At 43.7% G+C, this 15,718-nt stretch overlaps 1 protein-coding gene across 6 annotated transcripts in view; it reads left to right on the top strand.

Annotated features, from left to right (window-relative positions):
- KIAA1217 (KIAA1217 ortholog) overlaps nucleotides 1-15,718 on the top strand; it is a 326,826-nt gene that overhangs the window by 260,612 nt on the left and 50,496 nt on the right. For all 6 annotated transcript variants that reach the window (XM_030837164.3, XM_060292855.2, XM_030837160.3 and 3 more), the window contains exons 7-8: nucleotides 13,871-13,975; nucleotides 14,440-14,489. In XM_030837164.3, the coding sequence (XP_030693024.2) occupies nucleotides 13,871-13,975; nucleotides 14,440-14,489 (155 nt within the window). The remainder of the gene's footprint in view (nucleotides 1-13,870; nucleotides 13,976-14,439; nucleotides 14,490-15,718) is intronic.

Raw genomic sequence — 15,718 nt, 5'->3', positions numbered from 1 at the left:
TCAAATACAGGTCTGTATTCAAGTAGCCAGAACGTGAACAAACAGCTACTCATACTGGTTTGTACCTGTACAAAAAAAAAAAAAAAACTGCTCTGTCACTTCCAGAGCAGGAATATTAAAAATTGCCCTCAGGGAAGAGGAAGAAAACGCAAAGCACATGATATCATAAGGCAGGGTGTAGGCTTGCCCTGGGGAGCGAAGGCGCTCGTCAACTGGGAAGTGGAGCCTCACCCCAGATGGTGGGTGAGTCACAGGAGGTGGCCCAGAGCCCTGCTGGGAGCCCTGGATGGGGGAGGGGGTACACGTGACCAGCTGTGTTTCCTTAGACCCTGCCTTGCCAGTAAGCCTCGGTGTCCTTGTTGTGACCAGGGGATGGCAACTAGGACCTCCTACGGGTTCTGTTGAAATGAAAACGGGTGTAAAATTGCTTTGTGAACTGGAAAGTTCTCCATAAATAAGAGACTTTATGACATACACCGTGAAGCCATAGCCCCTTTGCATAAAGGAGCAGTAGCGCACGGGCCGTTTGGAGACTGTGTGTCTGAGGCACTGTGTGTCCAGAGGCTGGCTTAGGTCCGTATTCTGGTCTCAGCCAGAACAGCCCGCCCAGACAGTAGGTTGTGAAATAGATTAAAGGCGACCTGGAGTTTTTCCAGGTGCAGTTGCTATGCTGCGCAGAAGCCTCCCCTCACGGAAGTCAGCCATTGTGCCTGTCAGGAGCGCAGGCCCGGGCGTGGCTGAGCTTTGCCCAGCCTGCTGGGCCGGCCACACATTTTTTTTTTTTTTTTTTTTTTTTTTTTTTGCTTCAGTCAAGATCACCAGACCAGAATGGAAAGAAAACTAGGGGCGTCTAAAATAAGTTCCTTCTAACTAGACAATTGTGTGAGTCTAGAATTCTGCATCTGGCAGGATGCGATTCTCCTTGGGTTATGGGGGTGAAGAGAAGGGGCGCCTCTATTTAACAAGGGGTGGGAGCCCCTTGGGGGAAGGCGGGCCGTGTTTCCTCTGTGTGCCAAGTTCATTCAGCTGCTTACGTTTCCTGCCGTGACCTCGTTCACTGGCTTCCTGTGTTTGAACTTCCTGGGACTTTTCTTGCCTCTGGCATTTTGCATTTACTCTTCCTTTGCCTTGTGCTTCCTTCCACCTTCATCTACCTGGATGGCTCCTCCCTGACGTCAGGGCTTCACCCGAAGGCCATGAGCTCAGCAAGGCACACCTACACACGTACCTGTGCACATACACATAACCGTATGATTAGTATATCGATATTACAAATAATATATTACATTATAAACAAGTAATATCTGTATATATATATGTACATACATATATATATAGGCTTGGCTAAAAAGTTCATTCAGGTTTTTCTGTGATATTGTATGGAAAAACCCGAAGGAACTTTTTGGCCAGCGATATATATCTATATCTATATCTATATCTATATATATATATATTTTTTTAAACTATGTTGTACCATTACTTTCAACCCCTAGAATGTAAATTCCACCAGGGTAAGCCCTTTGTTTTATTTATTTATTTTTATTTATTTATTTTATTGGAGTATAATTGCTTTACAGTGTTGTGTTAGTTTCTGCTGTACAATGAAGTGAATCAGCTCTATGTATATATATATCCCCTCCTTCCCACCTCCCCCACCTCCCACCCATCTAGGCCATCACAGTGCACCAAGCTGAGCTTCCTGTGCTTTATAGCATGTTCCCACTTGCTAGCTGTTTTACACATGGTAGTGTATATATGTCAATGCTAATCTCCCAATTCGTCCCACCCTCCCCTTCCCCCCGTGGGTCCACATGTCCCTTCTGTATGCCTGTGTCTCTATATCTGCCCTGCAAAGAGGTTCCTCTGTACCATTTTTCTAAATTGCACATAAATGCGTTAATATACAATATTTGTTTTTCTGGCTTCACTCAATATGGCAGGCTCCAGGTCCATCCACATCTCTACAAATGACCCAATTTTGTTCCTTTTTATGGCTGAGTAATATTCCATTGTATATATGTACCACATCTTCTTTATCCATTTGTCTGTCAGTGAGCATTTAGGTTGCTTCCATGACCTGGTTACTGTAAATAGTGCTGCAATGAACATTGGGGTGCATGTGTCCTTTTGAATTATGGTTTTTTCAGGGTATATGCTCAGTAGTGGGATTGCTGGGTCATATGATAGTTCAATTTTTAGTTTAAGGACCCCCCATATTGTCCTCCGTAGTGGCTGTATCACTTTACATTCCCACCAGCAGTGCAAGAGTGTTCCCTTTTCTCCACACCCTCTCCAGCATTTATTGTTTGTAAATTTTTTGATGATGGCCATTCTGACCAGTGTGAGGTGATACCTCATTGTAGTTTTGATTTGCATTTCTCTAATAATTAGTGATGTTGAGCATCTTTTCATGTTCCTCTTGGCCATCTGTATGTCTTCTTCGGTGAAACGTCTATTTAGGTTTTCTGCCCATTTTTTAATTGGGTGGTTTGTTTTTTTGATATTGAGCTCCATGAGCTGTTTATATTTTGGCGTTTAATCCTTTGCTGCTTTGTTTGCAAATATTTTCTCCCATTCTGAGGGTTGTCTTTTCGTCTTGTTTATGGTTTCCTTTGCAGTGCAGAAGGTTTTAAGTTTAATTAGGTTCTATTTATTTATTTTTGTTTTATTTTCATTACTCTAGGAGGTGGGTCAAAAAGATCTTGCTGTGGTTTATGTCAAAAAGTGTTTTTCCTGTTTTCCTCTAAGAGTTTTACACTGTCCGGTCTTACAGTTAGGTCTTTAATCCATTTTAAGTGTATTTTTGCGTATGGTGTTAGGGAGTGTTCTAATTTTCATTCTTTCACATATAGCTGCCCAGTTTTCCCAGCACCACTTACTGAAGAGGCTGTCTTTTCTCCACTGTATGTTCTTGGCTCCTTTGTCATAAATTAAGTGACCATATGTACGTGGGTTTATCTCTGGGCTTTCTATCCTGTTCCATTGTTCTATATTTCTGTTTTTGTGCCATTACCATATTGTCTTGATTACTGTAGCTTTATAGTATAGTTTGAAGTCAGGGAGCCTGATTCCCCCAGCTCTGTTTTTCTTAAGATTGTTTTGTCTATTTAGGGTCTTTTGTGTTTCCGTACAAATTGTAAAATATTTTGTTCTAATTATGTGAAGAATGCTATTGGTAATTTGATAGGGATTGCATTGAACATGTAGGTTGCTTTGGGTAGTATAGTCATTTTCACAATATTGATTCTTCCAATCCAAGAACATGGTGTATCTCTCCCTCTGTTGGTGTCATCTTTGATTTCTTTCATCAGTGTTTTATAGTTTCTGAGTACAGGTCTTTTGCCTCCTTAGGTAGGTTTATTCCTTGGTATTTTATTCTTTTTGTTGCAGTGGTAAATGGGATTGTTTCCTTAATTTCTCTTGCTGATTTTTCATCATTAGTGTATAGGAATGCCAGAGATTTCTGTGCATTAATTTTGTATCCTGTACCTTACCAAATTCATTGATTAACTCTAATAGTTTTCTGGTGGCATCTTTAGGATTTTCTATGTATAGTATCATGTCACCTGCGAACAGTGACAGTTTTGCTTCTTCTTTTCTAATTTGGATTCCTTTTCTTTTTCTTCTCTGATTGTCATGGTTAGGACTTCCGAAACTGTGTTGAATAAGAGTGGCGAGAGGGGACATCCTTGTCTTGTTCCTGATCTTAGTGGAAACGCTTTCAGTTTTTCACCATTGAGAATAACGTTTGCTGTGGGTTTGTCATATATGGCCTTTATGTTGAGGTAGGTTTCCTCTATGCCCATTTTCTGGAGAGTTTTTATCATAAATTGGTGTTGAATTTTGTCAAAAGCTTTTTCTCCATCTGTTGAGATGATCATATGGTTTTTATTCCTTAATGGTGTATCACATTGATTGATTTGCGTATATTGAAGAATCCTTGCATTCCTGGGATAAATTCCACTTGATCGTGGTGTATGATCCTTTTAATGTGTTGTTGGATTCTGTTTGCCAGTATTTTGTTGAGGATTTTTGCATCTATGTTCATCAGTGACATTGATCTGTAATTTTTTGGTGTCTTATAATGTCTTGTTTGGTATCAGGGTGATGGTGGCCTCGTTGAACAAATTTGGGAGTGTTCCTCCCTCTGCAATTTTTTGGAAGAGTTTGAGAAGGATAGGTGTTAGCTCTTCTCTAAATGTTTGCTAGAATTTGCCTATGAAGCCATCTGGTCCTAGACTTTTGTTTGTTAAAAAAGATTTTTAATTTCAGTTTCAATTTCATTACTTGTGATAGGTCTGTTTATATTTTCTAATTCTTCCTGGTTCAGTCTTGGAAAATTGTACCTTTCCAAGAATTTCTCCCATTTCTTCCAGGTTGTCCATTTTATTGACATATAGTTGTTTGTAGTAGTCTCTGATAATCCTTTGTATTTCTGCAGTGTTAGTTGTGATTGCTATTTTCATTTCTAATTTTATTGATTTGCATCCTCTTCCTTTTTTTCTTGATGAGTCTGTCTAAAGGTTAATCAATTTTGTTTCTCTTCTCAAAGAACCAACTTTTAGTTTCATTGATCTTTGCTATTGTTTTCTTCATTTCTATTTCATTTATTTCTGCTCTGATCTTTATGATTTCTTTCCTTCTACTGACTTTGGGTTTTCTTTGTTCTTTTTTTCTATAGTTGCTTTAGGTGTAAGGTTAGATTGTTTGAGATTTTTCTTGTTTCTTTGGTGAGATTGAATTGCTATAAACTTCCCTCTTAGAACTGTTTTTTTTTGCATCCCACAGGTTTTGGGTCATCGTGTTTTCATTGTCATATGTGTCTATGTATGTTTTTATTTCCTCTTTGATTTCTTCAGTGATCTCTTGGTTATTTAGTAGTTCACTGTTTAGCCTCCATGTATTCGTGTTTTTTACAGTTTTTTCCCTGTAATTGATTTCTAATCTCACAGCATTATGGTTGGAAAAGATGCTTGATATGTTTTCAGTTTTCTTAAATTTTCCAACGCTTGCTTTGTGACCCAAGATGTGATCTATCCTGGAGAATGTTCTGTGTGCACTTGAGAGGAAAGTGTATTATGCCACTTTCAGGTGGAATGTCCTATAAATATCAATTAAGTCTATCTGGTCTATTGTGTCATTTAAATCTTGTGTTTCCTTATTAATTTTCTGTCTGGATGATCTGTCCATTGGTGTAAGTGGGGTGTTAAAGTCCCCCACTATTATTGTGTTACTGTCAGTTTCCCCTTTTATAGCTGTTAGCATTTGCCTTATGTATTGAGGTGCTCCTATATTGGGTGCATATATATTTATAATTGTTATAGCTTCTTCTTGGATTGATCCCTTGATCATTATGTAGTGTCCTTCCTTGTCTCTTGTTAACATTCTTTATTTTAAAGTCTGTTTTATCTGATATGAGTATTGCTATTCCCGCTTTCTTTTGATTTCCATTTGCATGGAGTATCTTTTTCCATCCCCTCACTTTCAGTCTGTATGTGTCCCTAGGTCTGAAGTGGACTTCTTGTAGACAGCATACATATGGGTCTTGTTTTTATATCCATTCAGCCAGTCTGTGTCTTTTGGTTGGAGCATTTAATCCATTTACAGTCAAGGTAGTTTTCGATATGTATGTTCCTATTACCATTTTCTTAATTGTTTTGGGTTTGTTTTTGTGGGTCCTTTTCTTCTCTTGTGTTCCTGCCTAGGGAAGTTCCTTTAGCATTTGTTGTAAAGCTGGTTTGGTGGTGCTGAATTCTTTTTGCTGAACTTTTGCTTGTATGTAAAGCTTTTGATTTCTCCATCTGAATGAGATCCTTGCCAGGTAGAGTAATCTTGGTTGTAGGTTTTTCTCTTTCATCACTTTAAGTATATCCTGCCACTCGCTTCTGGCCTGCAGAGTTTCTGCTGAAAAATCAGCTGATAACCTTATGGGGAGTCCCATGTATGTTATTTGTTGCTTTTCCCTTGCTGCTTTTAATATTTTTTCTTTGAATTTAACTTTTGTTAGTTTGATTAACATGTGTCTTGGCGTATTTCTCCTTGGTTTTATCCTGTATGGGACTCTCTATGCTCCCTGGACTTGGTTGGGTATTCCCTTTCCCACTTAAGGAAGTTTTTGACTATAATCTCTTCAAATATTTTCTCAGACCCTTTCTTTTTCTCTTCTTCTTCTGGGACCCCTATAATTCAAATGTTGGTACGTTTAATGTTGCCCTAGAGGTCTCTGAGACTGTCCTCAGTTCTTTTTTCTTTATTCTGCTCCTTGGCAGTTATTTCCACCTTACTGTCTTCCAGCTCATTATTCGTTCGTCTACCCCAGTTATTCTGTTATTGATTCCTTCTAGTGTATTTTTTAGTTCAGTTATTGTATTGTTCATCTCTGTTTGTTCTTTAATTCTTCTAGATCTTTGTCAAACATTTCTTGTATTTTCTCGATCCGTGCCTCCATCTTTTTCCAAGATTCTGGATCATCTTTACTATCATTACTTTGAATTCTTTTTCAGGTAGGTTGCCTATTTCCTCTTCATTTATTTGGTCTTGTAGGTTTTCACCTTGCTCCTTCATTTGTAACATATTTTTTTGTCATCTCAATTTTTTTTTTTTTTAATGGGTGGGATTGTGTTTCTGTCTTCCTGGTTGTTTGGCCTGAGGCTTCCCGCACTGGAGTTTGTAGGCTGTTGGGTAGAGCCGGGTCTTGGTGCTGAGATGAGGACCTATGGGAGATCTCACTCTGATGAATATTCCCTGGGGTCTGAGGTTCTTTGTTAGTCCAGTGGTCCTGACTCAGAGCTCCCACCACAGGAGCTCAGGCCCGACCCCTGGCTTGTGAACCAAGATCCTGCAAGCTGCATGGGGTGGCAAAAAAAAAAAAAAAGGAGCAGAACAATAACAAAGAGTAAAAAATAAAATAAGATGAGAAAAGTAACAGCTATGTTGGAAAAAATAAAAATATAGATGAAACAACAGCCAGAAGGTAAAACAGAACCACAGTAGCATACACACAAAAAACAAACAGCTGGAAAAGGCCTTGGCTGTGGGAGGCGGGGCTTTGGTGGGGGCGGGGTTTAGGCTGGGGCGGGGTCTAGGTTTAGAACCCGCATGATTGGGAAAGGCCCTGGGGTGGGGGGCTTAGGGTCAGCACGGCTGGAGGGGCCCAGGAACGCCTCTGGCCTCGAAGGCCAGAGGAGCAGGCCCAGGACCCCAGCAGGTTTTCTGGGCCCGAGTGGGCGGGGGAAACACTAGGTGCATCCCCCCAGCCTCTGATTCCGGAGGCTCCTTCCCTGTTCGTCTCTCCTCTTCTCACTGTCCGCCCCACCCGCCCCATGACCCGTGCAGCTGGAGGGGGCCCTGAAAGGCAGGGGACCAGGCCTGGAAGCCCAGCAGGGCCCAGGTGGGTGGGGGAAACTAGCCGCATTTCCCCTGATCCTCCGATCCTGGAGGGCCCCTCCCTGTCTGCCCCTCCTCCTCTTCTCCCCCTCCCTACGCCCCTAGGACCAGCATGGCTGGAGAGGGCCCCAGAAGGCAGAGAACCCAGCCTGGGACCCAGCAGGCCTCCCGGGGCCTGATTGGGCAGGGGAAATGCTAGCTGCACTCTCCCCTGATCCTCCGAGCCCCCGAGGGTCCCTCCAGGTGTGGGAACCCCTCCCCTTTCCCAGCCACCCCTCAGGGGCACCGGTCCCATCCGGCCTCCACTTTTCCTCCTACCCAGTCGCTCGGGGGATCCTCCTGTCTCCTTGAGTGTCGAGGTCCCCCACCAGCATCTGGCAGGTGCCCTAGTTGTGGGGAGACGTGAACTCCGTGTCCTCCCACTCCACCACCTTGACTCCACCAAGCCCTTTGTTTTATTCACCACTAATGCCCCAGCAGTTAGAACTGTGTCTGGCATAGTTGATGCCAGAAAAATCGTTGCTGAATGAATGAACTTGAAGGGATAAAAGGAAGCCTTACGTATCCATCAGGTTTTGCCTGTTATAATGTGCTTGTGCATGTATTTTCTTCTTTGCCCTCCTTCCCCATGTCACTGTGGGAGGACAGCCCTGTGGCACAGCTAAGGCAGTTGTTCTCCTAGTTTGATGGTTGAGGAAACTGAGACTCAGAGACATGAGTGATTTATGAGCACTGATTTGTATCTCCCCTTGAGTGTCTGTTGGCCAACTCAGCATGTCCAAAAACGAACTCCTCTCTTCCCATCTCGGGTATGACTACTTCTTTCATCCATTACTGGGGCCAAAAGCCTTGGTGTCTTATTGATGCTGTCTCTCACATTCCACATGGGACAGCAGAGGATGCTCTCGGAGCTGTATCCCAGATGCCCAGACTCCAGCCCTTGCTCTCGACCTCACTGCCACCACGCCAGTCAGTTTCTTCTCATCTGTTCTTCTCCTCAGTCATTCAGGGGCAAAGTCATACCAGCAGAGGGACAGCAAGGCTGAGAGAGAGGTCAGGACAGTGGAGAGTATGTGAGGGGGTCTCCCAGGTAAGGAGCAGGAAAATTAAAGGGAATTCCCACACAGTATTGATGGCTGGCAGTGAAGGAGGTAAGGCCAGCCTTCAGGCAAAGAGCTGGTTTGTGTGGATGGGAACAGAAGACAACTGAAGATTGCTATTCTTAAAGGGGATTTTGGAGTTTCAGATCTAGAACGTAAAACTGTATCAAGTAAGAATTTAAGGTCAGAGAATGTCTGAAGAAGACCTTGGGGATCTTAGTGCCAAATTTCTGAAAGGGTTATTGGTGCAAATGTTGAAGCTCTCAAAGGTCATGGCCTGGGGTGTGGCAGCCAGGAGGCCAACTTCCTGTGCTGAGGTCATCCAGGGATGTGTGGGAATTTCCTGGATGCTGGTAGGGAACTTCAGGATGAGTAATTCAGAACCCAGAAACAGGGGAGATGTTGAGGGTTTGGACAGATGACGGATTGAAGTGGCAATGGGAAGATAGAACAGCCCTGGTCTCCTTTCTCCATGAGCAGAGGGCAAGGGGAGAGATAGCAGCCTTCAAGATCAGGGTTTTAGATGATATTTCTTCATGAGCCTCTGTGTGCCCCGTCCTCCTCTAAGGACTGAGGATGCAAGAAAAGGTGCGAGATGTGGTTGTTATCCCCAGGGAGCATGCAGTGGTACCCAGGCAGTACTGTTGCCTATGAAATATTTAGAGGTACGTGTCATTGTAGCCCCGTTGCAATTACCACTAACTCTGTTAATATCTCTTCAATAAATCTAGGTGTTTCCATGAGAAGTTAAATTTATTGGGCATTTTTAGAAGAATGTCCTTAATTATCAGCTCTTTCACCAATAGGTCACCTTTGGGCAGAAATAGAAAGCTCATGGCTCAGAGTCCTCCTTAAAGCTTTACCACAAATTCAGATCATTTGAATTCCAGTACTCTGTTGAATTCATCTAAAAACAGTGTCTTCAATTACTCTGGATTTTTTTCCCTCATAGCAGAGAATCGGGGCATGAACAAACAAGGGCATGGCCTAGCTTTCAACCTGTTCACTATTCAAGTTCTGGGAAAAACGCCTTTGGCACTGCCAAGACGAAAGGGTTTTAAGTCACTTAGATTGCTCCTAGAAAAAAAAATTGACTTTGTGAAAGGCAGGCATTGCTTAAGAATGATGATACTTGCCACGTCCACAGCAGCTCACATGGTACCTAGCACATATTAAGTGCTCAGAAATGTTTGTTGATGACTCATTGACCATTTATCACTTTCTGAAGGGGAGAGAGTTGACAGGGAATGAGCAGGAACCAGAAAAATAATTACAAAATATTAGAACTAGAAGGGAATGATGGACCACCTAGCAAGTACTCTCAGAAAGCCAGCCCTGGTTACTATAGTGGTTGCTGACTATCCTGTACCACTGCGTTCCAAAGTTAGTAACTGGTTACAAAGGTGAATGCGGACTTGGGACCTATCACATCAGCTTGGTTGGCTGGTGTCAGCCAGCTCCCCGCACTTCGGGATATTTAAAAACATTTCCTTAGGGGTTTGTTATAGGGAAATTCCATTCTCATACTACTTGTTTTTTAATAGCCATTAATTTACCTAGATACACAATGATAAAGACTTAATTCAGGCTTAAGGAGGCCTCAGTCAGTCCAAAGACAAGTCCCCAGTCAAAAAACATTGAAAGTGAAAACTTAAATCAAAGTCGTATGAATGGACTCAACTGGCTAAAAATATCTCCCCAAATGCAGATTTTTTTTTTTTTTTTCCTTCGCTGGACTCTGCAGACAGAGAGCAGACCACGAGCAGACTGGGTTTTGCTTCATCTTCACAGGCAGACATGGGGCTCGCAGGAAAGCTGGTTGTAGCAACAGGAATTTAATACCGGGATCAGCACGTTCTCTGGATTGGATTTGAATTTTTTATTAATATTATGCTTGGACCCCGAGAAAATTCATTCAGCCAGCCCGACTTATGACACTAAATGACTAGTTAACCATACGTACTAATCACATAAATATGGTTTATGGAATGATATAAAATGGTTTCTGAAATCACTTTTAAACCATCTTTTCAACAGTAATTATACCTGCCCTGGAATACCTTAAACCAAGCGATACTGGCAACAATTAACTTAAGCATCTTTAGTCTTCTGATGATTATCGTACAAAATTGCCACTGCAATAAAATGACAGGGTTGTTTTAATTTCTCTTCTTCCACTGCATTTCTCTTTTTTCCCCTTTCCCATTAAAACATACTTCATAACATTTCATCATGGGAGAAGTCTGCCTAAGTTTCCAGTTGCTGAAATTTAGTTAAACCATAAAATTGTTTCCAGATTACCAACCATGAAATGGAAAGACAATCTTATTTATGAATTTATAAATCAGATAATCTCCCTCAAATGAATCCTGAAACCAGAAACACTTTGATGATTAAACAGGAGGGGGAAAGTTTTCTCATTACCATGTGTCAAAAGAATTGTATTTCTGTGAAGTGGATTTGGCCAAGACGGTGGAACACGCATGTGCAATCCGTGTGCACAGCGCCTGGGGCATGCACTGTTTCCTGAGCAGGGGGAGAGAATCGCTCTCCCTTGACCGTCAAGCTCAAGTGTACTGAACTCTCAAGGTTCTGACAGATCATGTCTCCTTCCTGGTGACCCCACTGGTGACATAGCCTGGAGGAGGCCACCCAAGGAGCATCCCGTCCTGTCCTCACAGATACAAAAAGGAGAACAAGCGTGTGGATATCTGGACTAAACGCAGGGCTGTTGCTCTGCAGCATCCAGACCCTCATCCTATGTCAACGTCATCCCTGGGTAGTCAGGAGACTGGGGCGCCGTTTGGGGGTTTTCTTTCTCTGCATCCTAAAACCGTTGTCTAGGGGAAGATGGGTGAGAAGCCAAGTACCTGCTGAGCCAAGGCGGATGCCAAAGGCGTGTACGAAGCCCTGTGGACAGCCCTCTGAGAGGACCCACCTGTGCTGAACCACTCGGCAGTTCTCACCATGGTGATGAATCTGTTGACGGTCAACGTCTTGAATCTGGAATGATTCTAGTGCTTTGTTTCAGTTTTTAATGCTGCTGCCCTCCTTTGTTAGACCAGTTAATGAAAGCTGGTGACCAGAGAGGGACCAGAGAGTACACTGATTTAGCCCTAATCAGGACCGTGCCTAGGCCAGCACTGGAATCCGTCTGCCGTTTCTCTCCCACCAGACTCTTGCTTATTCTCTGCATCTGTGGACTTACCTACTGTTTACATCTCTTAATGTGATTGTCTCTTGAGTGTAGTCAGTCTCCGCACCTTCGTATCCTGCACTACAGCTTCACAGAACACGTTAAGCCTCTTCCTAACCAAAGCTGTCTAGACCCTAAGAATGTCCTGCCATTTTAAAAGAAATGAAATCCTTTGCATTTGCCTAGGATTGAATAAGAGCGTTAAACTCGTACATCTCGGGGTAGCTCTCCGCCACTCTTAGGGTCTTGAGTTTGGCTTCCAGCATTACTGTGGGAAGAATGGGGGTTCTGGACAACTTCTACCTGGAACTCAGCAGGTCCTCCCAGAAGTGGTCCATTTCTCAAGAGTTCATTTGTGTGAGTCTGTACCTCCGACACATGGAGACCAGCCACCACCCCATCGCTTCTGAGCTGCCATGCAACTTGGGTCTGATAAACTTGGGATCTCCCATGGGTATTTACTAACCTGCTTTCGTGAGTGGAATTTCTTACTTATTTTCCTCTTTGGCAATGCACTGCTTAATGGCAGACAGGCCGCCAAGAATACACGTATAACTGAAAACGCTCTGCAGCTCAGAGGTTTAGCGTTCACAGCTGTGCCTGAAAACACTTGGAAAGTCATTCCGGGTAGATGCGTATCTCTTCTCACTGTTTGAGATTTCTTCTTTCCACACTATTAGAACAAAGAGATCATACTATTAATGCTTAATTTTTTCCCCCCAGTGGGTTGACAACCATTAACTCTCCAGACTGCACGACTTACATCCAAGAAACCCAGTATTGTGACACAACCGTCCATTTTAAACTAAAGAAAATGCATGGAATTCTGAAGTCAGAAGCTTGCGATTGTGAAATGACTCTCAATGGGTTTTTTTTTACGGCACTAAGAGTTATATTCCAAAGGCAAAACGCAAGACCAAAAAGTTGTGTATGAACAAAATTACCCTTGAAAGTCCTCTTGATTGCCATGAAGTTCAGGATACAGATAGAGCATCTCTCGTGAAGTCCAGCATATCAGTTATTTTGTTCTAGTGAAAGAACAGACCCCATGACTTCTTCTGTTGGGTACCAGGTAAAGTAGTGGGCTTGTATTTAGAAGCCACAGTGTCTGAAAGTGCTGTTTGTAGCCCAGGAATCATCACCATTGCTCATACTACAAGAGGCCCGTGGGACTGAGACCCCCCGTGAAGAATGGGGTCCCTTTTCTGTCTCAGGCTGGGACTAGACACTTGCTGATGGCATACGAAGGCAGTCCAGGTGTCCACACTGTTCTCACTCTTCTCCCTTCTCTCTTTTATTGTCTTGAACTACCAAGTAGGTGTAACTGAATCCACATGCCAGTGCGTGTGTGATGGCCGTCCTTAGCAGAGGTCACTCTGTGGTGGTGATTTGATAATGTGTTGGGAATACTGGGAGTAGTTCCTTGGCACTGCCATTGTCTGACGTACAGAAATGGGAGCCAGTTTCAAAAGCTACATGCATTGTGCGTAGCCCCGGAGAGCCCTGAACAGAGAGGTGTAGTGTCTGTGCATAATATCAAAATCGGGAAGAGTTTTTATTTAGGTCTTGAGATAACCAGGTTGTTAGGGGTATTTGTTTTCCTGCTTGATCCTGTAAAAGCCCCCAGGTTCCTGTGACATTGAGTTGAGGAGCCTCTACCCTCAAGGAAGACACTGATGTCAAGCACACTTTTCCATGTTCGTAAGGGACATTCGCTTTGTGTTGCTCTTGGGCTTTACAACAAGTTTTACTCCAGACACACAACGAACATCTCCATCATTTACACCAAAGTCAGTCAGCAGCCTCCCAGCTGCGGGGAGGAACACAGCTCAGAAGTGGCCTAGGGTCCCCCTGGCGCAGAGGTCAAATAGTAAAAGAAGGGCAGAAAGGCTCAAACACACAAAGATGCACAAAGAGAATTATTTCCAAGCTTTTCCGTTTTCCATGAGGCCTCTGCTGGTCTGTCCAGTGTCTTTTCAGTAAGGCCATCGGGTTAATACTAAACTCTGTCCATCAAATCTTGAGCTCAGTGGGAATTTGCAGGCTCGGTAGCTTCCCCGAGCCAGGTTGGGGTGAACTTTGGAGGCCTGCTAAGTGGAACTTTTATAACCCTCAGATGATCATTCACCTAGACGAACCAGTCTGAAAGTCAACATAAGCTTTAACAAACAATTCTCTTGTTTTACAGAGAGAGGATGCAAGCCATGGAGAAACAGATTGCCAGTTTAACTGGCCTTGTTCAGTCTGCGCTTTTTAAAGGGCCCCTTACAAGTAATAGCAAAGATGCATCTAGGTAAAAAAAAAAAAAGCAAACCAATTCAAAGTAATTCAATCTGTTTCTCTTTAATGATTAAGATCATTCATTCATTCCAATCGTTTTCTTGTAATCATTTCAAGGCTGAAAATACCCGCATCTCTATGAATCATGGTTTGTTTGCTTGTCTATTTTTGGTAATTCTTTGGCCCAAGAAGGGTAAATGGGCTTCCCAGTGCATGTGGCTTCATGGACCACTGTGCAGTGCCTGCCGCCACCATCCACATGTATCCACATCCTCCGTCATCTGAGGGCCATGAGCGTGCCTCAGCTGCACACGTGGGAAGCCTTTTCCATCCCGGCCAGTAGTGGTGCTGACGCTGAAATACCTTCATTGCTTAATACCCTCACTAGCTGCTGCTGATTGCTTAGAATAGTGAATGGAAGGGGGGGCAAACGCATTTGGGAAACCGGATCGCTGACTCTCTTTTTCTTTCCTTCAGCGAGAAAATGATGAAAACCACAGCCAGTAAGAACCACACAGATGGTGCAGGTGAGTGTCCTCCAGACCTGCAGGAGGCCTGGACGGTGCCTTTGATGAGCCTGGTTTGCTTCCAGACGTATTAACCTCTCCCCAAGTCACCTATCTGATGCAACTTCAGAGGCTCTGGGGTAACTCCCTGCACCACCCCTTCCCTGCTTAATGCTGAAATTCCAGATGAGTCATTAATTTGCAGGGGGCGGTCTTTAGTCCTCTCCCTTCAGTCTTCATTCATTTATTCACTTCCTCATTCATTTATTCATTTATGAGGCCATACATCCAACAAATGCTTATATGCCTGATACTGGACCAGGGCAGTGGACATCACTAGGACAAGGCTCCCTGCTCCCTAATCCGATGCAGAAAGTGGATCTGGGACAGGTCATTATATGTGTGCTGAGTGTTAAGAAAAAGTGCAGGATGAATGCTTACCCAACAGAGCTGGCCTCAACCAAGGCCATTTCCCTGAGGAAGTAAAACAAACTGAGGCCGAAAGGATGAGGACAGAAGGAAAGAGCCATTCAAGTAGAGAGCAAAGCATGTACAGATGTTGTGGTGAGGAATTTAGATACTATTCTAAGTGCAGAGGGAAGGCAGTGGAAGGTTCTACAGCGGGGAAGGGCCTCAGCCCAGCTGCAGGATGTGACCGGATGAGAAAGGGGCACGAGCTGATAGGATAGGGTGTCCCCATGGGTCAAGGCAGGAGAAAGAGGCGTGCTTGGACCAGGGCCTGCTTTCAAATGCCAGCATCCCCTCAAAGAGGCCCCAGTTATAGCCCCTGTGCCCTTTACTAGTATCCAGGTATATTTGATGTCCATCTTATCCTGCAGACTCAAGGTGGGCCTCTCTCAAGAATATGAAGTCTTCCCTTCCCTTGGGTTAGAAATAGAAATTGTCACCAGGGACATGCTTGGCTACTGAATTACTCAGAAAGCATGTGGCAAGTTGGGTGAAACCCCTAATTTGGAGGAAGCCCCACAGAGTGTAGTGCCACACGGTAGAATGGACAGAACTGGGGACTTCAGTTGAGACGTCTATTGGTCCTGGTTCCGCTCCAGCCAAGTTCAGGCCCTTCAGCCGTAAAGCCAGCAGGGCTGCTCTTCCAGCATTCTAAGTCCTCATGGGATTGGTTGGTTTACTTAGAAATCAGTCAGTGACCTTGGTGGCAGCCAGAGAGTCGTTTCATGGAAATTGCTGAGCTTGTCTTCATAGCAACTGCCAGGTTGCTTTGGAGATATTTA

This window comes from Globicephala melas, chromosome 2 (genome assembly GCF_963455315.2).
Source record: "Globicephala melas chromosome 2, mGloMel1.2, whole genome shotgun sequence".
NCBI lineage: Eukaryota > Metazoa > Chordata > Mammalia > Artiodactyla > Delphinidae > Globicephala > Globicephala melas.
The sequence above is the reverse complement of the archived record's forward strand: the minus strand, read 5'-3'. Positions and strand labels throughout refer to the sequence as shown.